This window comes from Ranitomeya imitator, chromosome 4, assembly GCF_032444005.1.
Source record: "Ranitomeya imitator isolate aRanImi1 chromosome 4, aRanImi1.pri, whole genome shotgun sequence".
NCBI classification, from domain to species: Eukaryota; Metazoa; Chordata; class Amphibia; order Anura; family Dendrobatidae; genus Ranitomeya; species Ranitomeya imitator.
The window spans coordinates 469,336,093-469,359,868 of record NC_091285.1 but is presented as its reverse complement, the minus strand read 5'-3'; the positions used below and the strand labels follow the sequence as shown (position 1 = coordinate 469,359,868).

At 42.6% G+C, this 23,776-nt stretch overlaps 1 protein-coding gene across 10 annotated transcripts in view; it reads left to right on the top strand.

Moving 5' to 3' along the window:
- The window catches only part of TJP1 (tight junction protein 1), a 607,218-nt gene that overhangs the window by 262,768 nt on the left and 320,674 nt on the right, over positions 1–23,776 (top strand). For 2 of the 10 annotated variants that reach the window (XM_069765850.1, XM_069765849.1), the window contains exon 1: positions 13,363–13,515. The exons of 7 other annotated variants lie outside the window; for them this stretch is intronic. In XM_069765850.1, coding sequence (XP_069621951.1) covers positions 13,447–13,515 — 69 coding nt within the window. In that variant the 5' untranslated portion in view covers positions 13,363–13,446. Of the gene's footprint in view, positions 1–13,246; positions 13,516–23,776 lie in introns of those variants that run through there. One more of the 10 variants, XM_069765848.1, reaches the window with a different exon arrangement.

Below are 23,776 nucleotides of genomic sequence, written 5' to 3'. Positions count from 1 at the left end.
GGTAGACCTCAACTATGGGAGACAAACTGAGAAAAAAAAATCCAGAAAATCAAATTGTCTGTTTTTTTAACAATTTATTTGCATGTTATGGTGGAAAATAAGTATTTGGTCAGAAACAAAATTTCATCTCAATACTTTGTGATATATCCTTTGTTGGCAATGACAGAGGTCAAACGTTTTCTGTAAGTCTTCACAAGGTTGCCACACACTGTTGTTGGTATGTTGGCCCATTCCTCCATGCAGATCTCCTCTAGAGCAGTGATGTTTTTGGCTTTTCGCTTGGCAACACGGACTTTCAACTCCCTCCAAAGGTTTTCTATAGGGTTGAGATCTGGAGACTGGCTAGGCCACTCCAGGACCTTGAAATGCTTCTTACGAAGCCACTCCTTCGTTGCCCTGGCGGTGTGCTTTGGATCATTGTCATGTTGAAAGACCCAGCCACGTTTCATCTTCAATGCCCTTGCTGATGGAAGGAGGTTTGCACTCAAAATCTCACGATACATGGCCCCATTCATTCTTTCATGTACCCGGATCAGTCGTCCTGGCCCCTTTGCAGAGAAACAGCCCCAAAGCATGATGTTTCCACCACCATGCTTTACAGTAGGTATGGTGTTTGATGGATGCAACTCAGTATTCTTTTTCCTCCAAACATGACAAGTTGTGTTTCTACCAAACAGTTCCAGTTTGGTTTCATCAGACCATAGGACATTCTCCCAAAACTCCTCTGGATCATCCAAATGCTCTCTAGCAAACTTCAGACGGGCCCGGACATGTACTGGCTTAAGCAGTGGGACACGTCTGGCACTGCAGGATCTGAGTCCATGGTGGCGTAGTGTGTTACTTATGGTAGGCCTTGTTACATTGGTCCCAGCTCTCTGCAGTTCATTCACTAGGTCCCCCCGCGTGGTTCTGGGATTTTTTCTCACCGTTCTTGTGATCATTCTGACCCCACGGGGTGGGATTTTGCGTGGAGCCCCAGATCGAGGGAGATTATCAGTGGTCTTGTATGTCTTCCATTTTCTAATTATTGCTCCCACTGTTGATTTCTTCACTCCAAGCTGGTTGGCTATTGCAGATTCAGTCTTCCCAGCCTGGTGCAGTGCTACAATTTTGTTTCTGGTGTCCTTTAACAGCTCATTGGCCTTCACCATAGTAGAGTTTGGAGTCAGACTGTTTGAGGGTGTGCACAGGTGTCTTTTTATACTGATAACAAGTTTAAACAGGTGCCATTACTACAGGTGATGAGTGGAGGAAAGAGGAGACTCTTAAAGAAGAAGTTACAGGTCTGTGAGAGCCAGAAATCTTGATTGTTTGTTTCTGACCAAATACTTATTTTCCACCATAATATGCAAATAAATTGTTAAAAAAAACAGACAATGTGATTTTCTGGATTTTTTTTTCTCAGTTTGTCTCCCATAGTTGAGGTCTACCTATGATGTAAATTACAGACGCCTCTCATCTTATTAAGTGGTGGAACTTGCACTATTGCTGACTGACTAAATACATTTTTGCCCCACTGTATCTATCTATCTATCTATCTATCTATCTATCTATCTATCTATCTATCTATCTATCTATCTATCTATCTATCTATCAATCCCATATCTATCAATCTATCTACCTATTATTATTATTAACATTATTATTATTATTTATTTATATAGCACCATTGATTCCATGGTGCTGTACATGAGAAGGGGTTACATACAAATTACAGATATCACTTGCAGTAAGCAAACTAACAATTACAGACTGATACAGAGGAGCAAGTACCCTGCTCTTCAGGGCTAACATTCTACAAGATGGTGGGGAAGGAGACAGTAGGTTGAGGGTTGCAGGAGCTCCGGAGTTGGTGAGGCGATAGCTCCGGTAGTGATGAGGAGGCAGCGGGGTCAGTGCAGGCTGTAAGCTTTCCTGAAGAGGTGAATTTTCAGGTTCCGTCTGAAGGATCCGAATGTGGTTGATAGTCGGACGTGTTAGGGTAAAGAATTCCAGAGGCTGGGGGGTATTCGGGAGAAGTCTTGGAGGTGGTTGGGTGAGGAGCAAATAAGTGTGGAGGAGAGAAGGAAGTCTTGGGAGGACAGGAAATTAAGTGAGGGAAGATATCGGGAGATTAGGTCAGAGATATATGGAGGAGACAGGTTATGGATGGCTTTGTAGGTTAGTATTAGTAATTTGAACTGGATACGCTGCGGGAATGGGAGCCAGTGAAGAGATGTTGCAGTAGTCGAGGCGGGAGATGATGAGGGCATGCACAAGCATTTTAGTAGATTGACGGTTGAGGAAAGGACGGTTCTGGAGATATTTTTTGAGCTGGAGGCGACAGGAGGTGGAAAGAGTTTGGATGTGCGGTTTGAAGGACAGGGCAGAGTCAGGGGTTACTCCAGATAGGACAGGTAAGGAAGATCTATGAGATGGAGAAAAGATGATGAGTTCAGATTTGTCCACATTGAGTTTGAGGAAGCAAGAGGAGAAGAAGGAGGATATGGCTGATAGTCACTCAGGAATTCTGGACAGTAGAGAGGTGACATCTGGGCCAGAGTGGTAGATCTGCGTGTAATCAGCATAAAGGTGGTACTGGAATCCATGGGACTTTATGAGTTGTCCTAGACCAAGTGTATAGATTGATTGAGAAGAGTTGGGGTCCTAGAACAGAGCCTCCAGGATAGGGCGAGGTCTTTGATGCCAAAGGAGAAGAGGATCTGTAGTAGGAGGCAGTGGTCAACAGTGTCGAAAGCAGAGGACAAGTCTAGAAGGAGGAGTATAGAGTATTGTCCGTTAGATAGATAGATAGATAGATAGATAGATAGATAGATAGATAGATAGAAAGCTATCTATCTGTCATCTATCTATCTTTAAATTATTTTCCACTTATGACAGTAGCAAAATAGTAATGTAGTATGACCACAAAATGCACACTTTAGGGACATGACTTTAATTACTCTTTGCACTTTTCTTGAACTTTCTTCTTTTCTTATCCAGCACCGCAGTGTAACAGCTGACAAGTGAAATTCCCAGGGCTAAACCACTAAAACAAGACATATGCAAAGTAATTTTTAGCTCAGACAATATTAAGTGGAACAAATCATATGGTAATCCTAGCACGAATGTGGACCAGACACAAATACTGGCATCTCACCCAGAATAAAACTGTTACATCTGTTAGCAAACTTTGGGAATATGTTGGATAGAAATGCCATTTCACAGAGATTTCTTACTTTGCATTCCTCTGTCATTTTCTCAGTAAGATAAATGGCCCCTAACCAGCGCTGATTGACGCTATTGCAAGCTATCATTGCAATGACTGGGGAGGATTTGTACAATCATTCATACAATCATTTGTTTTTGCTTTTCTCTCTTTCAATTTATATTTTATCAGTCTCATATCCCTGGCTAGTAAGAGATGCCAACAAGCAATGATGTGTTTTATATCTACATAATACATACTAGGCTATGTGCACATGTTGCTGATTAGCCTTAGGAATCTCTGGTGCGGATTCTGCCTCTCCTGGCAGAAAACGCACCTGCGGATTTGTCGCGTTTATTGTGCGGTTCCGCAGCATTTTTTGTGCGTTTTTGCTGAGGTTTTCTTGCGGATTCGCTGAGTTTTTTACCCTTGCGGTTTTCTATAATGGAATGGGTACAAAAATGCTTCAGATTCACAAAAAAGAAGTGACATGCTATTTCTTATTAACCTCAGCGTTTCCGCATCGGATTTTCCGCAAAGTGTGTACAGCATTTTTTTTTCTCATTGATTTACATTGTACTGTAAATCAATTGCGGATCTGCAGCGTTTCTGCACTGCAAAAAACGCTGCGGACCCGCAGAGAATCCGCAATGTGTGCACATACACTTAAAGAGCTTGTCCTCTACTTTTCATTGATGGCCTATTATCCGATCATCTGTTTCCAGCGGTGGCTGGAAGTCCTCGGATGCTGCCAGAGCACTGCAGTTCCATCAAAACTATAGCGACCGCAGCCAGGTACTGCAGATCCTCCCCTATTAACTTGGATCTGCAATACACTATAGATATCACTGAGCTGCTGTGTTCTGGCAGCATCCGAGGACTTCCTGCCAGCAATGGTGGCAGATGATTGGCAGCAGAACTTGGTGTCACACTTCCAACAAAATATAGGAGTGGCCAACCCCTTTAATGACAAATCATAACTGGGCATATTACCACTCAAAATGTTCATAAAAATGATCATCCGGGCGATCACTGCCAACTGTAAAATGCCATTAACACGAAATCATTACACAACAAACATTGCAAAATTGGGGAGCATTCAGTTCATACCCGCCTTCCGTGTAATCATGACAGGCCATATGTCACGGACCGTCAGGCAAGAACTCACCAGGAGCCTGAGCGGTCCAAGCTGTGGCAGACCAGAGACACTGATGGCCCAGGATGGACTGCGGATCCTTTGCTGACCAGGGACTGAGGGCAGCGGCAGCAGTGCGGCAGCGCCATGTGGTAAGCCAGACAGATGAAGAGGATGTGGAGAAAGGACCTGCGGCACGTGAAAGCGGGTCACAGGGGACGGAGGCGGGGCTAAGCGCAAGGCTGCCGGAGGAAGCAGCGGAGTGCGCCGGAGACTCCCGGGGTTATGAGGGGAGAGGGACCCATGGGGTACTAGGGAATTACGGGGCACCTGGGAATAACGGGGCACCAGATAAGAATAGTCAGGCAGACCGGGGCCAAGAATACCGGGACAGACGAGGAAGTACCGAAGGAGCAGACTGATCGAGTAACCTAAGACACAACAGAAGTCAAAGCCAGGAGAGCAAATAACAGTACCGAATCAGAAGGCAAAATCATAGCAGGGGACAGACCAAGTCAAAACCAAACACACGGATCAGAACACAGGCACAAGGCACAGGCAACCAGGGGTCGACATACTCATCCGAGGGCAAAAGTATAACTGACAAAGCATGGGTCCACAAAGAGGCTATAAAAAGCCTCACAGAAACCAAAGGGAGGCTACCAAAATTAACCCCAGAAACTCCAAACCTGAACATACCATGCAAACCTTGACACCATAAACCTGCCTTCTGTAAGGTTCCCTTATTATCAGGATGTAGGGGATGGTGTAAGCCCCCTAATCAGAATGTAGGAGGTGGTGTAAACCCCCTTAGTTATCTGGATATAGGAGGTAGTGTAAGCCTCCTTGGTTATCAGGATGTAGGGGTGGTGTAAGCCCCCTTAGTTATCGGGATGTAGGGGGTTGTGTACTCCCCCTTGGTTACCGGGATATAGGAGGTGGTGTAAGCCCCCTTATCAGAATTTAGGAGGCAGTGTAAGCCCCCTTGGTTATCAGGATATAGGAGGTGGTGTAAACCCCCTTGGTTATCAGGATGTAGGAAGTGGTGTAAGACCCCTTGGTTATCAGGATATAGGGGGTGGTGTAAGCCCCCTTAGTTATCGGGATGTAGAGTAATCAGGCCAAGAAAACCAATGACAGTGTTATTGTTTTTTCAGTTGTTGATTCTTTTGTTGGTATTTGATTACTATGCATACTAACCTCACTAATTGCTTTGCATGCATTGCAATTATCCTCTTGTTTATTTACTGCTTCTGCCTCAAAAACATGTCCATTATCTCCTACTGGCCACTTGCCAATCTAAAAATACAGATGCCTGAGAAAACTGTGTATGAATCCTTAAGGTACCGTCACACTGAACGATATCGCTAGCGATCCGTGACGTTGCAGCGTCCTGGCTAGCGATATCGTTCAGTTTGACACGCAGCAGCGATCAGGATCCTGCTGTGATGTCATTGGTTGGCGCAGAAAGTCCAGCACTTTATTTAGTCGCTGGACTCCCTGCAGACATCGCTGAATCGGCGTGTGTGACGCCGATTCAGCGATGTCTTCACTGGTAACCAGGGTAAACATCGGGTTACTAAGCACAGGGCTGCGCTTAGTAACCCGATGTTTACCCTGGTTACCAGCGTAAAAGTTAAAAAAAACAACCACTACATACTTACCTTCCGCTGTCTGTCCCCGGCGCTGTGCTTCTCTGCACTGGCTGTGAGCGCCGGCCAGCCGGAAAGCACAGTGGTGACGTCACTGCTCTGCTTTCCGGCCGCTGTGCTCACAGTCAGTGCAGGAAAGCACAGCGCCGGGGACAGACAGCGGAAGGTAAGTATGTAGTGTTTGTTTTTTTTTACTTTTACGCTGGTAACCAGGGTAAACATCGGGTTACTAAGCGCGGCCCTGCGCTTAGTAACCCCATGTTTACCCTGGTTACCGGCATCGTTGGTCGCTGGAGAGCTGTCTGTGTGACAGCTCTCCAGCGACCAAACAGCGACGCTGCAGCGATCTACATCGTTGTCGGTATCGCTGCAGCGTCGCTGAGTGTGAAGATACCTTTACTTCATCATAAAGGCTGATCAGATTAGCTTATAGTGTGACAAGCCCTTTATCGAGCCACAGCAAATGAATTCCTATGATCTTGTGTATCTGTTGTGATGTACCAACTAGTGCTATACTGGGAGACAGGTATGTATTGCACAGACAGAGGTCTGCTGCGATCTGAATCCAGGACAGGTTGCTGGGTCTTGTAGTCCCACAAACCTGTATATTAGTAAATTTGATTTAAGGGTTAACCAGAAAGTGATGGGTGGGACTGGTTAACCACGTAAATCACAGGGGGTGTGCTCCGGTGATGTCAGAAAGGTCATATATGCTTCCTGGTAGCACCACAAGGGGCTATTGGCCATGTGTGAGACTGAAGCTGGAGTGTATATAGAGTATCTCTGAGTCTTTGGCTGCTATGGCCATAAAAGGAGAGAAACCCATGGCGTGGCCACCATCTTCACCTGACTTCAACCCTAATGAGAACCTTTGGAGTATCCTCAAGCAAAAGACCTTTGAAGGTGTGAGGCAGTTCACATTAAAACAAGCAGGTCTCGGAGGCTATTTTTCCAGCCGGTAAAGAAATTCAAACAGAAAATATTAAAAAATTCACAAATTCAATGGATGCAAGAATTGTGAAGGTGAAATCCAAGAAGGGGTTCTATGTTAATATGTAACTTGTCCTGTGAAGATGTTTTTGATTAAAAAGAAAACTTTGTTTTCAGTAAATGTGACCTCTTAATGCTGCAAATTCAACAAATGACCATTTTCAGTTCTTAACAACCTATAAAATATTTGGAAACTCTATTGAGCATACAAATTTGGAACAGCACATGTTGTGTTTCTTTAGGTTTTGAAAAAAATATATACTGTTATCATTGGGAGGTTTGTCCAATGAAATGTAATGTATGCTCTAACGGTTGATGATTTGAACATTGTACTGAATCATTTGCATCGACCATTTAGGAAAATAAAAAAAAAATAGCATTTGCATAATATTTTGGAATGTTGTGTGTGAGGGATACAGTCCCATTTCTTTCAGTTGGTGAGCCATCAGATGCTTATTCCTTGAGGGCTAGAATATTTCAACAGTGCACTTACGCTTTACATACATTTTGTTTCATATCTTGGATTATTCTTAATTATTTTAAATATTTTTGATAGTTTGTATCTTTTAGCTGTAACCTTATGGCCCTCATTAACACTGGATGGCTGTCATCTGAATTAGCTGATATTTATGAGTTCACTTGATGGTTGTATGTTTATTGGGGCTCCGGCCGACTGATGCTTGGTAGACACATCAAGTGCGCAGATCTGATTTTGGACTGCCAATCGCATTGTTTCCCCCAGAAGGTTCCGGCCAACATGCCAGTTGGTGGCTCTGCCATAGAGAACACAGGAGCGCTCAGCCAAGCAAAAGCTCCTATGTATGCCAGTGTTGGCTGATATGGATGTTGGTTGAACGCTTGGCCAAAGCATCCTTTGGCCAACAGCCATCTAATGTATATGGCCAGCCTTGGGTGTTTTAGGTCTGTATTTTTCAGTAGGTGTTACTATTCATCTATGGTTCCTTCGATACAGTTCTTTGCCTTGGATACAATTTGTCATTTTAAGGCATCTATAGAACAAGGATCTAACTGAAATGAATACCTGGCCACATGCAGAATAAGCCTGAAGGTAAGACATGTGTATATCAAAATATCTGTTAACACTTTTAGTAAATTAAAATGATCTGATCAGTGACTATATATCTACAGCCACAAATGGAATTTATCACTACACCACCAAATCCATTGCCACCTATCATATATCATTTTGTATGGAAGTAATTCAGGTCCCATATAAGATCACCTTCTCACCCCATGTTCCTTTTACGAGCTTTATCCATATACCGACCTGACGGCTAGGTATTGATTTCTGGTGTAAAGTAGAAGGTTTTATGCCTCAAGGTCAGTCTAATAAATCTATACGAGTGGGATACATCCATTTATTGAACCTTTGCAGAAATGATTCATGACATATTGTTTTCCATAGATTTTTTAAACAACCTTCTTACATGTTTCCTATAGACAGGGAGAATAGGAGTACCAAAATTGCCTGACTCCGATGGTTGTGTGTAAATTGTCAATTATGAAGGTGAATTTATAGCAAAGTTTATAAGGTGAAGTGTGTGTATTGACCTCCAGGACCTGAGCGCTTCAATATCCCAGGTTCTGGTGTGTAGTAAATCACAAAACATCTTTATGAAATTACCTGCATTGCTTTGAGACTTCATTTTTCCATCTGACGAAGAACACACAGCTCAGCAAAGCACAGGATGCCAGTATTACCGTGAGTTAGTTAACTGGAAAAGGTGGAGGCGATATTAATCAAAAATGGATTTACTGGAAGTGCGTTAAGCCTGGAATGTACTTGCAATGGAGCAGATTTATGTTTGCCTGGTTCACAACTGTTCTCTCTGGTTATTATTTATCATGAATTTCGAAAATTATTTATGGAATTAATTATTATTTATGGCATAAATAACCATGGCTGGTGCTAGAAATCTAGGCAGAATTTAAATGACCATTTATTACTTTACGACCATGAAACGAGGAGAAGCTGAGTCAAGAAAGAAGAATGAATATGTGTGTATATCTAGATATATATTTCCCATTACTGATATTTTTATAGCACCCTGGAAATGCACTTATACCATTCATTTTGTTTTTCCAGAACCCTAAAGCACAAATGCATGCACATAATCTAGGGCCAGTTTCATAGAAAGCCAATGAATAGGTATCATTCAACAGTAAAGACCCCTGAAATAGAAAATTAAACATAGAAAAAAATATATATACAGTATATGTATATATATATATATTGCTGATTTTGTAAGTTTGCCCACTGACAAAGACATGAACAGTTTATAATTTTAAGGGTAGGTTAATTTTAACATTGAGAGATAGAATATCAAAAATGAAATCCAGAAAATCACATTGTATGAATTGTATATATTTATTTGCATTTTACAGTGAGAAATATGTATTTGATCCCCTACCAACCATTAAGAGTTCTGGCTCCTACAGACCAGTTAGATGCTCCTAATCAACTCGTTACCTGCATTAAAGACCACTGTCTTACATAGTCACCTTTATAAATGACTCCTGTCCACAGACTCAATGAATCAGTCAGACTCTAAACTCTGCAACATGGGCAAGACCAAAGAGCTTTATAAAGATGTCAGGGACAAGATTATAGACCTGCACAAAGCTGGAATGGGCAACAAAACCATAAGACACTGGGTGAGAAGGAGACAACTGTTGGTGCAATAGTAAGAAAATGGAAACAATACAAAATGACTGTCAATTGACATCGATCTGGGGCACCATGCAAAATCTCACCTTGTGGGGTATCCTTGCTTATGAGGAAGGTGAGATATCAGCCTAAAACTGCACGGGGGAAACTTGTTAATGATCTCTAGGCAGCTGGGACCACAGTCACCAAGAAAACCATTACTAACACATTACGCCATAAAGGTTTAATAACACATTACGCCATAAAAATTTAAAATCCTGCAGTGCCCACAAGGTACCCCTCCTCAAGAAGGCACATGTGCAAGCCTGTCTGAAGTTTGCCGATGAACACCTGGATGATTCGGTGAGTGATTGGGAGAATGTGCTGTGGTCAGATGAGACAAAAATTTAGGTCTTTGGCATTAACTCAACTCTCTGTGTTTGGAGGAAGAGAACCACTGGCTATGACCCAAAGAACACCGTCCCAACTATCAAGCATGGAGGTAGAAACATTATGTTTTGAGGGTGTTTTTCTGCTAAGGGCACAGGACTACTTCACCGCATCAATGGGAGAATGGATGGACCCATGTACCGTAAAATCCTGAGCGACAACCTCCTTCCCTCCACCAGGAAATTAAAAATGGGTCGTGGCTGTGTCTTCCAGCAACACAATGACCCAAAGCATACAGCCAAAGCAATAAAGGAGTGGCTCCAAAAGAAGCACATTAAGGTCATGTAGTTGCCTACCCAGTCTCCAGACCTGAATCCCATAGAAAACTTATGGAGGGAGTTGAAGCTCCGAGTCGCCAAGTGACAGTCTCAAAATCTTAATGATTTAGAGATGATCTGCAAAGACAAGTGGTCCAAAATTTCTCCTGACATGTGCGCAAACCTCATCATCAACTACAAAAAACATCTGCTGTGCTGGCCATCAAGGGTTGTGCCACCAAGTTTTACGTCTTGTTTGCCAGAGGGATCACATACTTATTTCTCCCTGCAAAATGCAAATGTATATAATTTATACAATGTGATTTTCTGGATTGTATTTTTTATATTCTATCTCTCAATTTTTAAAATGAACCTTCCCTTAAAATTATAGACTGTTCATGTCTTTGTCTGTGGGAAAACGTACAAAAATCAGCAAGGGATCAAATACTTATTTCCCACACTGTATATATATCTATATATATAATTGTCTAAGGGTTTTTCCGTCTGTCTGTCTGTCTGTCTTTCTGTCTGTCTGTCTGTCTGTCTGTCTGTCCTGGAAATCCCGGCTCTCTGATTGGTCGAGGCCGCCAGGCCTCGACCAATCAGAGACCGGCACAGCATCGACGTAGAAATCCCGCGTCTCTGATTGGTCGAGGCCGCCAGGCCTCCACCAATCAGCAACGGGCACAGCGACGATGATGTCATAAAGGACGTGGAAATCCCGCGTCTGATTGGTCGAGGCCGCCAGGCCTCGACCAATCAGCAACGGGCACAGCGACGATGATGTCATAAAGGACGTAGACATCTCACGTTTCTGATTCAGCGACGGGCACAGTATCGACGTAGATGTCATAATGGTTGCCATGGCGACGATGATGTCATAAAGGTTGCCTCGACCAATCAGCGACGGGCACAGTGTGCCGCGAATTCTGGAATCATCATTGTCCATATACTACGGGGACATGCATATTCTAGAATACCCGATGCGTTAGAATCGGGCCACAATCTAGTATGTATATAAATATGTATATATATATATATATATATATGTATATATATATATATATATATACATATATATATATATATATATATATATATATATATATACGCACATACAGTGTTTACTAAAAAAGAAAAACTGAAATATCACATGGTCATAAGTATTCAGACCCTTTGTTCAGTATAGAGTAGAAGCATCCTCTTGAGTTAGTACAGCCATGAGTCTTCTTGGAAAGGATGCAACAAGTTTTTCACACCAGGATTTGGGGATCCTCTGCCATTCTTCCTTGCTGATCCTCTCCAGTTCCGTCAGGTTGGATGGTGAACGTTGGTGGACAGCCATTTTCAGGTCTCTCCAGAGATGCTCAATTGGGTTTAGGTCAGGGCTTTGGCTAGGCTAGGCAAGAAGAGAAGAGAAGAATTGTTCTGAAGCCACTCCTTTGTTATTTTAGCTGTGTGCTTAGGGTCATTGTCTTGTTGGAAGGTGAACCTTCGACCAAGTCTGAGGTCCAGAGCACTCTGGAAGAGCTTTTCATCCAGGATAGCTCTGTACTTGGCCGCATTCATGTTTCCTTCAATGGCAACCAGTTGTCCTGGTTGTCCTTGTGCAGGCATGTACTACGGAGGACAGAGAATGAACTTCAATCCAATATTGCAGCCAGCATGCAGCCAGCGGGTAAGGAAAGGGTGAATCAAACACCCGAAAACCCCGCCTCTATGGCTGAAAATTGTTCCCTCCGAATTCAGGTGACAGAGTCCCTTTAAAGTTGCTGATACTACCCCCACAAAGGCTCAGTATGGGGTATTGAGTCATATAATATATTCAGTTATTGTTACATAGTCTAGCATTCTTGAATGCTCAGCACCACTCCTTTTGGTCAAAGTTGGACAGTTGTTTTTTGTGAAGTCTGCACTGCATCTAGTGATTCCGCTCTCCCTCCCTTTACACATCCCAGGTCGCTGCTGACTGAGTCCTGTCCTTCTGCAATCAGAGCTGTGCTTGACTGACAGCCTCCATTCCGTTTTATGTATGGACAGGAAGTCTCTGTACTCTGTGCTTTGAACGGACTGCAGCCGGAAGTGAGGAGCTGGAGGTCACACAGCACCACATATAGCAGCTCAGGGACAGAGCAGAGTTTTAATAGCATGTCAATTTTTATTTTATTTTTTTTATATGCTTTACAATGCTTTAATAATCTGTGTATGGTATGGGGAGTGCAGTGGTAAATCTAACCCACGACACACCTGCACTCCCCATGTCAGTGCAAGAGGCAAAAGGAGGGCACCAGGTGGGGTGACTATACATGAGAGCTTCATACTCGCTTTTCAGTCGCGGACTGGAGGGTCATTTGAAATTCTATATTGCAACAAACTTTATAATCTACAGGCATTGACGTATACAGCAGAGACCTCCTCAGGCCCCATAATATAGGAGTGCAATGTCAATGTAATATTATATTCATATGTTATAACTTTGTAAAATAGGACTGCGCCTTTAACTTGCCTTTCCCCAAGAATAACCATATTGCAATTGACAATCTCAACTACAATTGTATATTATGTACAGTATATAAAATGATAGATCATTTCAGAAATATGCTTCTAAATTGGAATATGACAAATTATTGCTATTATTTATAAGCTTGTGTTGCACCTTTATTGGCGTCTTCCTCTGAATGTAGCCAGCAAATCTTTAAACGTGAAGTAGTATTGGAGGGAACATGAAGGACCATGAGTGTAATAAAAGTATTTTTTTGGAATATGCTGGGAATGTCCCCTGTGTGGCAGCCACATCAGTGAGCTCCTGAGATGGGGTCACGCGAAGAGTCAGCGACCTGCGGTTTCAGAGCATTGTCTGCAATCATCCTCCTTACACATAAAAGGGAGGATATCCCACTGGTGCGCAGTACAACAACAAGTTCATGTTCCTTTTTGGCTGGAGCTTTCTGCGTTCCTTGCTTACTGGCGTTAAAGATTTGTTTTAACTTTCCACACACTCCTCTTTTTTAACCTCTGTGGTATGCAATCTCTGTGTGCTCCAGTCTCACAAGGATGTGAGGGATGAGGCGGACATATTGCACTCACTTAGCTCAGAAACAGCAAGCATGATGAAAGGGAAAAGAGACTCGCTTCCCCGTCCTGCGGCTTCTCAATCAGCACTGCCGCCTGTTCGTGTAAGTACTCGGTTTCCATTATATTTCACATGTCTTCTACCCCTGCAGACTTCTGATCACTACATTAAATGGCACTACTCTACTCTGCGTCTGACACTTGGCAGCCTCTCGCTAGCTTTTCTTACAACGTCTTACCTTTGCTAAAAGCACCTTAGTAATTGCAAAACTGTTAACAAGGTCACAGATTTAGGCTGACGTCACACTATCAGTATTTGGTCAGTATTTTACCTCAGTATTTGTAGCCAAAACCAGGAGTGGAACAATCAGAGGAAAAGTATAATAGAAACATATGCACCACTTCTGTATTTATCACCCTCTCCTGGTTTTGGCTTACAGATACTGAGGTAAAATACTGACCAAATACTGCTAGTGTGACGGCAGCTTTACAGGGAATCTCAGCAAAACTGTCCAAGGAGAACTTACACATGCACAGACCTTTCCGAACATACAGCGTGACCTTATAACTACCGTAATACCCTGAAGAGCAAAAATGACGGGAAGGCAAGGATGAATCTCCATGCTATATTTGTGTATACGTGGTGGAGATAGCGACATGTACTACAACATGCGACTTCACCACGACTCATTGAAGAATCACTTAGGCTATGTTCACACGCGGCTTTTTTATGCAGATTTTACAGGACCAGCAAAGGCTATGAGATTTCAGAAATCTGCTGCATGCGCTTGTTTTTTTTCTTTCCAGTCTTAATTTGAGCATTGCAGTGTCGTTGAAATCTGCAGCATGTCACTTCTGTCAGTGTTTTTGCAGCATTTTTTACACCCATAGGCTGCCGTCACACTAGCAGTATTTGGTCAGTATTTTACATCAGTATTTGTAAGCCAAAACCAGGAGTGGGTGATAAATGCAGAAGTGGTGAATATGTTTCTATTATACTTTTCCTTTATTTGTTCCACTCCTGGTTTTGGCTTACAAATACTGAGGTAAAATACTGACCAAATACTGATAATGTGACAGCAGCCATTGATAGCAAAGAGAAAGTGCAAAGATCGCAGCAAACAGCTGCCTTTTTCCAGCATTTTTGGTGAATAAAGCTAACTTAATGAAATATGCACTGTAGACAATTCACACATGTAACCCACACCAAGTAATGCCACAAAACACAACAAAATGGTGTTGAACGCAGCATTTTTACAGCCATGAGAGCTCTACAGTAATGACATTGGGCATTGTGACATACTGTAGATGATAGGTGAGAACTGCAGAGACAGACTGATAGGAAATTAAGTATGTGAGTCCCAATGGGGACAGTGAGGACAAGGTCTGTATAGCGCTGCGGAATATGATGGCGCTATATAAGAAATGCATAATAAGTAGACAGCAGGTAAATTCCAGCATTTGTCTTTTTTTTTTACTGTTTTGTAAATGTAGTTTTGAAGAATCCAAAATTCCTTTTTTTTTGTTGTTACCATAAAAACAAGGATTAAGGTTTGTTTTTGGAATAAAATGAATAGGGACGTGCTGCGGGCTACCATTTTTGTCAAGGCGCCCTACATGATTATTCCACCTGTTGTTGTATAACATGCAGCCTGTAATAACTCTAAATTGAGAAAAAATAGCCAGTTATACTGCGCTCCAGATTCTGGGATTTAGTATTGTTCTGGGATTATTTCCTTTCTGCATAATTCTTCTTGAAATTGGCTTTAATAAGGCTGGGTTCACACTGGGTGAATAAAGTAGAACTATTGTTTGCTTTCTATACAATATAAGGCATTACACACACAAAAAAGGCAAAAAGAAAAAACTGAAGACATCTACTATGAAGCAAGTGCTTGGGTTTTAGCATACTTACTTGAATGCTACTTAGTAGTGTGATTAAACAATAACCACATGCGAATTGCTGAATATTATTAGTCAAGGTGAATTTCTAAAGAGGCTCTTGTTCACATTGAACTATCCCCTTGACAAAGCTTATGGCGAAATGCGCCAGGATGCAGACATCCATTTAGAGGTTGTATATTTATTGATTTTCAGTTTTATTATTTGCTTTGTACTTTTCTAATATGATACTGAAATGTTGAAAGTTTATGTAAAGTTTGTGCTATATAAAATACTTTATGGCAGATTTTTATGTGATTATGCTAAATTTCTGTGCGCATGTGCGTGATATATTTCTTAGACTTCCTTCTCTTATATAATTCTTTAGATGCATCTAATAAAAATGTTATGTTTAATTGTACGTAGTGTGATACATTGTAGGTTCTATGCTACATGGTCAAGCAAACATTGTGGCCCAAATTCTTCATTTTGTCCACCACTATTGAGAAAGAGGGTGCTAGCGTAAGATGCACCAAATTAATTAAGGAGTGTGTACCTTTTAATTAATTTGGCGCATATTTTACGTTCCATTAACCACTGCAAGAACATTGGCTATGCCCCCTCTTGACTAAGCTCCGCCCACTTTAGAAAAATTGGCAGAGCTGGCATAAAAGAGTCAAAAGTTGCAAAAATGTTGCGCTTTCACAAGTTGAGCAAACATTTGTGACATTTTAAGCAGGTTTATTTATATACAGTTGTGTGAAAAAGTGTTTGCCCCTTCCTGATTTCATATTTTTTTGCATGTTTGTCACACTTAAATGCTTCATATCACCAAACAAATGTATATATTAACACAAGATAATGCAAGTAAGCACAAAATCCAGTTTTTAAATTAAGGTTTTTTATTAATAAGGGGAAAATAAATCCAAACCTACAGTGCACTGTGTGAAAAATTGATTACCCCACCCTACAAAACATAAATTATCTGTGGTTTATCACATATTTAGGAAGCTTGAGAAATGGCTTTATAACCTTTCCAGACTGATAGAGCTCAATTACTTTGTTTCCCATTTGTTCTTGAATTTCGGCATGATATCTAGCTTTTGAGGACTTTTTGGTCTCCTTCACTTTGTCAGGAAGGTCCTATTTAAGTGATTTCTTGATTGAGAACATGTGTGGTAGTAATCAGGCCTGTCTTTGGATAGGAAATTTGAGCTCAGCTTCCCAAATATGTGATAAACCACAGATAATTTATGTTTTGTGGGGCACTCACTTTTTCACACATGGCCCTGTAGGTTTGAATTTCTTTTTCCTTTAATAATACAAACCTTCATTTAAAAACTGCATTCTATGTTTACTTGTGTTATCTTTGGCTAATATTTACTTTTGTTTAATTATTTGAAACCTTTAAGTTTGACAAACATACAAAATAATAGGAAATCAGGAAGGGGACAAACACTTTTTCACACAACTGTGTAGAATCTTATATATAGACTAGATGGTGGCCCGATTCTAACGCATCGGGTATTCTAAGAATATGTATGTCCACGTAACATATTGCACAGCCCATGAAGTATATTGCCCAGCCATGTAGTATATTGCCCAGCCACGTAGTATATTGCCCAGCCACGTAGTATATTGCCCGGCCACGTAGTATATTGCCCAGTCACGTAGTATATTGCCCAGTCACGTAGTATATTGCCCAGTCACGTAGTATATTGCCCAGCGATGTAGTATACAGCACAGAGCTACGTAGTATATTGCCCAGCCACGTAGTATATTGCCCGGTCACGTAGTACATAACACTGCCCACGCAGTATATAACAGTGGCCACGTAATATATAGCACAGCCCACATAGTATATAACACTGCCAATGTAGTATATAGCAGCCACGCGGTATCTAACACAGCCCACGTAGTATACAGCAGTTTGGGCACCATATCCCTGTTAAAAAAATAATTAAAATAAAAAAATAGTTATATACTCACCCCTGGGATCCACCGGAGCTCCAGCGATATGCGCGCGGCTGTCGCCATCTTCCGTTCCCAGGATGCATTCCGAAATTAGCCAGATGACTTAGTGGTCTCGCGAGAACGCTAAGTCTTCTGGGTAATTTTGCAATGCATCGCCGGGAACGGAAGATGGCGTCCGGCGCGAGCGGATCGTCGGACAACGGAGGGTGAGTATAGCTTTTTTTTTATTATTATTTTTAACATTACATTTTTTTACTAGTGATGCCGCATAGGCAGCATCAATAGTAAAAAGTTCGGGACACACAGGGTTAATAGCAGCGGTTACGGAGTGCGTTACCCGCGGTCTGTTACCATTGGCATTAACCCTGTGTGAGCGGTGAGTGGAGGGGAGTATGCGGGCGCCGGGCACTGACTTCGGGGAGTAAGGAGCGGCCATTTTCTTCTGGACTGTGCCCGTCGCTGATTGGTCATGGCTGTTTTGCCGCGACCAATCAGCGACTTGGATTTCCATGACAGACAGAGGCCGCGACCAATGAATATGTGTGACAGAAAGACAGACAGACAGACGGAAGTGACCCTTAGACAATTATATAGTAGATAATCTAATAATTAATGAGGCCTATGTGGATGCTCGAACCTGGACATTTACTTTACTGTCTATGAAGTAGCTGGCGCCATCCATCTATATATTTAGATAAATTGCTCTTGTTTCAGGAATAGAAAGCCTCTGTAGTTTTTTTTGCTTGCTCTTGTATGCATTGGAAATATGATAACAGAAAACACTTGATTGACAGGTTCCCAGGTTCAATCAGTCAGTCTGGTACGTGTGCTTTCAAATGGTTTCACAGAAGTCAGACTGTCACTCTGTTGGGAGGGCAATACCATTTATTTTTACATTTTGCAAACTATTAACAAACAATAAAAAGTTCTGTTCTAGGGATATGGTAAATCTGCCTATGTGATACCCCATTTGCATCCATTGATTGTGGAATTTTGGTGAATTCATTCTTCAACCCCCCTACCGTCATCATTGTGTGAACTTTGCCTTAGGGTATGTGCACACGCATTTTGGAGCTCTGCGGATTTTTCCGCAGCGTATTTGTGAAATCTGCAGGTAAAAGGCACTGCGTTTTACCTGCGGATTTCCTGCGGAATTACTGCAGATTTATTGCAAAATTAGTACGGATTCCACTGCGGTTTTACACTTGCGGAATCCTATTGAGGAGCAGGTGTAAACCGCAGCGGAATCCGCACAAAGAATTGACATGCTGCGGAATATAAACCGCTGCGTTTCCGCACTTTTTTTTACGCAGCATGTGCACTGCGGATTGTGTTTCCCATAGGTTTACATCCTACTGGAAACGCATGGGAAACTGCTGCGGATCTGCAGCTGCAGAACCGCTGCGGATCCGCAGCAAAATCCGCAGCGTGTGCACATACCCTTACAGTCACATACAATAACATTGCAGCCATCTTGATGTCATCAGACTATCTCCACAAAGTGATATATAACCATGACTGATTGTAATTAGCTACCATGCATGTAATGACCTCACATATTGGGAACAGACTCAAACACATCCATATCATGCAGCGGAACCAATGCCTTTAAAGGGACTCTGTCACCTGAATTTAGAGGGAACAATTTTCAGCCATAGAGGCGGGGTTTTCGGGTGTTTGATTCACCCTTTCCTTACCCGCTGGCTGCAATATTGGATTGAAGTTCATTCTCTGTCCTCCATAGTACACGCCTGCGCAAGGCAAGATTGCCTTGTGCAGGCATGTACTACGGAGGACAGAGAATGAACTTCAATCCAATATTGCAGCCAGCATGCAGCCAGCGGGTAAGGAAAGGGTGAATCAAACACCCGCCTCTATGGCTGAAAATTGTTCCCTCTAAATTCAGGTGACAGAGTCCCTTTAAAGTGCCCCATGTAAGGGTTACACTAAATCTATGTGTGCTTTGATATTGGTGTTAAAGGGGATAGGTCATCAGATTGAGGATAAAAACGGCATCTATATATATATATATATATACATATATATATATATATATACTAGATTGTGGCCCGATTCTAACGCATCGGGTATTCTAGAACAGGGGTCCCCAACTCCAGTCCTCAAGGCCCACCAACATGTCATGTTTTCAGGATTTCCTTAGTCTTGCCCAGGTAATAATTGCATCACCTGTGCAATGCAAAGGAAATCCTGAAAACATGACCTGTTGGTGGGCCTTGAGGACTGGAGTTGGGGACCCCTGCTCTAGAATATGCATGTCCCTGTAATATATGGACAATGATGATTCCAGAATTTGCGGCAGACTGTGCCCGTTGCTGATTGGTCGAGGCAACCTTTATGACATCATCGTCGCCATGGCAACCATTATGACATCATCGTCGCTGTGCCCGTTGCTGATTGGTCGAGGCCTGGCGGCCTCGACCAATCAGAGACGCGGGATGTCTACGTCCTTTATGACATCATCGTCGCTGTGCCCGTTGCTGATTGGTCGAGGCCTGGCGGCCCCGACCAATCAGAGACGCGGGATTTCTACGTCGATGCTGTGCGGGTCTCTGATTGGTCGAGGCCTGGCGGCCTCGACCAATCAGAGAGCCGGGATTTCCAGGACAGACAGACAGACAGACAGACGGAAAAACCCTTAGGCAATTATATATAGATATATATATACCATATATACTCGAGTATAAGCCGAGATTTTCAGCCCAAAATTTTGGGCTGAAAGTGCCCCTCTCGGCTTATACTCGAGTCACGGGGGGCGGCGGGTGAGGGGGAGAGGGCGCTGAGGCATACTCACCTAGTTCCGGCGATCCTGACTCTCCCTCTGCCCGTCACACGGTCTTCGGTGCTGCAGCTCTTCCCCTGTTCAGCGGTCACGTGGGACCGCTGATTAGAGAAATTAATATGCGGCTCCACCTCCCATAGGGGTGGAGCCGCATATTCATTTCTCTAATCAGCGGTGCCGGTGACCGCTGATAGAGGAAGAGGCTGCGGCACCGAAGACCGTGTGACAGAGGGAGCCGGACGGCGGGACCAGGTAAGTATGTAATATTCACCTGTCCGCGTTCCAGGCGCCGCTCTGTCTTCGCGTCCTCTTGCATTGACTGTTCAGGTCAGAGGGCGCGATGACGCATATAGTGTGCGCGGCGCCCTCTGCCTGATCAGTCAGTGCGGAGAGACGCCGGCAGCTGCAAGCAAGAAAGGTGAGTATGGCATTTGTTTTTATTGCAGCAGCAATGGCACAGCTTTATATGGCACAGCTATGGGGCAATAATGAACGGTGCAGAGCACTATATGGCAGCTATGGGGCAATAATGAACGGCGCAGAGCACTATATGGCAGCTATGGGGCAATAATGAACGGTGCAGAGCACTATATGGCACAGCTATGGGGCAATAATGTACAGCGCAGAGCACTATATGGCACAGCTATTGGGCAATAATGAACGGCGCAGAGCACTATATGGCACAGCTATGGGGCAACAATGAACGGTGCAGAGCACTATATGGCACAGCTATGGGGCAACAATGAATGGTGCAGAGCACTATATGGCACAGCTATGGGGCAATAATGAACGGCGCAGAGCACTATATGGCACAGCTATGGGGCAATAATGAACGGCGCAGAGCACTATATGGCACAGCTATGGGGCAATAATGAACGGCGCAGAGCACTATATGGCAGCTATGGGGCAATAATGAATGGTGCAGAGCACTATATGGCACAGCTATGGGGCTGCAATGAACGGTGCCGAGCACTATATGGCACATCTATGGGGCAATAATGAACGGCGCAGAGCACTATATGGCACAGCTATGGGGCAATAATGAACGGTGCAGAGCACTATATGGCACAGCTTTCTATGGTACATCTATGGGGAAATAATGAACGGTGCAAACACTATATGGCACAGCTATGGGGCCATAATAAACAGTATGGAGCATCTATTTTTATTTTTGAAATTCACCGGTAGCTGCTGCATTTTCCACCCTAGGCTTATACTCGAGTCAATAAGTTTTCCCAGTTTTTTGTGGCAAAATTAGGGGGGTCGGCTTATACTCGGGTCGGCTTATACTCGAGTATATATATATATATATATATATATATATATGTGTGTATATATATCCTGATGAGGCTGGTGTACTTACTATGAAAAAAATCATGTTGGAATAGCTGTTTTTTTTAGCTATCCCAACTGATATTAAAATGAGTATTTTATGAGCCCAACTAGGGCTAGACTATAATGCTCATCTCGATATAAGAATTATAAAGCTATTTTGACAAGGATTTACAAAGTAAGTACACCATTCTTAGCAGGTCTAAAAGATCTATTTATCATTCTATGCATTTTATATTGTGAAATTTGGAGACATGTCTGCTTAGATATTTAAGGTGTACTTGTAACATTTCGGTATGTTTTGTAATGCCTTTGCTCTGTCATTAACATATCCAGATGTTGTATGTTTTAAAACCGGCAATAATGACACGAGGTACGTTAGGGCCTTGTTAAAATCTCTTGGCACAGAATTATGCTTTACATGGATGATACTAGACTACAAAATCCGAGTCTGTCATTCTCTGTCTTTTTTGGTTTTAGGTTACGTTGATTATTTTAGAATTGTCTGAATGACTTAATTTGTAAAGTGCCTGAGGATACGTTGTGTGTCTATATAAAGCATAAGATTAAAATCCATTTAAGAAAAAAATACATATTCTGCTTTTTACTTATTTTGCTTTTTGCACTGATAATATGCGTTGTAAGATAATATTTTTTGTTTTCTGCAACTCACTGGACAATTTTGCTGTTTATACTGGGACAGACAGAGCAGAGTCATCTCATCTTTAGAGATGGGGTGATATAATAAAAGTTCTGAAATACTGCAGGGAGTAGAGATTGCTCTTGTTGAATGGGCCCTGATGTTTTCAGAAGGAGTTTTTCCCTCTGAAGAGTAGACTATGCTGATTGCAGATTTGATTCACTTTGTCACTGTAGATGTTGAAGCCTTCATTCCTCTGTTCCTACCCTCAAATTGAATGAAGAGGTTAGAATTAATGATGAGTGATTGTGCTCGGGTTTTATCTGAGTATCTGGGGCGTGCTCGGACAATATATTCCAGTAGCTGCGGCTGCATGTTTTGAGGCGGTAGACAGCTGGAGCACATGCAGGCATTGTCTGTTCATTAGGCAATCCCCTCGTGTTGCATCTGTCTACTGCTGCAAAAATGCAGCCACAGGGACTCGAAAATATTACCCGAGCACGACCAAGATACTTGGAGAACCCCCTCGCATGCACGGATGACACGTTATCTGAGCACGTTTCCCATCACTAGTTAGAATCTATTCGCTAATCCTTCGTAGTGATGATGTGCTCTAGAACCCTTCTTCTTATATCCAGGGACTGAAACGAACGCTCCTGCTGACTTTTATCATTCTGGCAGAAGCAGTGCAAAATTATCTCCTCATTCACACGAAAGCTCGTGACTACTTTGGGCTCCCCAACCTCTGTGTCGGTAGTGACCTTCACGTAGGGGAAAGAATCCATGGTTTTCCTCTCTAGATTCATTGGAGAGGTCCACCATCTCAGGGATTCCTTCCGTTCTGTTGATAATCTTATTTTCTTGTCCAGGTTGCCTGGCTGTCCGTCCAAGGAAGATAAAATTGCCTTTTCCAAGTCCCTTGTGTGGAATTGATGCCATAGAACGCTTGATATGCAAGATGTCATTAAACCTAGACCTTTTATTGCCTCCATATGCATGCCTTCTTCTGAAAGGACGGAATTTTTGCTCTGATCTCCACATGTCTCTGTTGGGCACATGGGCGGCACACATGTGCCACACTGATGTGCCACAGAAACGTAGGGGCACATGGACGGATAATTCCGGTACCGATTTTTTCCGGTACTGGAATTATCTGGACGTGTGAAACCGGCCTTATTGGAGAAAAAATGAACGTAGTCCTGAGTCCAGAAGTAAGGAAGATCTTACTTTTCTCTGGCCTGAGGTCTGAATTTTTTCCTATTTTTAATTCATCCCAGGTTCTCTAACACTGAGGGTATGTGCACACGCTGCCGATTTTGCTGCGGATCCGCAGTGGATTGGCCGCTGCAGATTCACATTCTGATGATGACAGATAATAGGAGATGACCACAGATACTTTTGTCCCTCTTGAATATAATCATTGGGAGTGATAACATTTTAAAATCCCCATGAAGAGAAGCTAAACATGGTCAGACATGTAGGCGGTGTCAAATCATTGATTGATCTTTCATTTTGAACACTTTCTTATAAAAATATTTTTTTTTTAAAGATCAAACAGGCCTAGTATGTTATATTTACACAGATGGGAGCTGGTAGTACAACTGGCTCACACACATCCGTTTACCTTAGGCTATGACTGTTCATTTTATTAAAGCCATATTTTTGTAGAGAAAGGAAATGTATGGGGTTATGGGGCAGTCTGACACCATACAGTTTAAGTTATGCCTCACTCAGATGT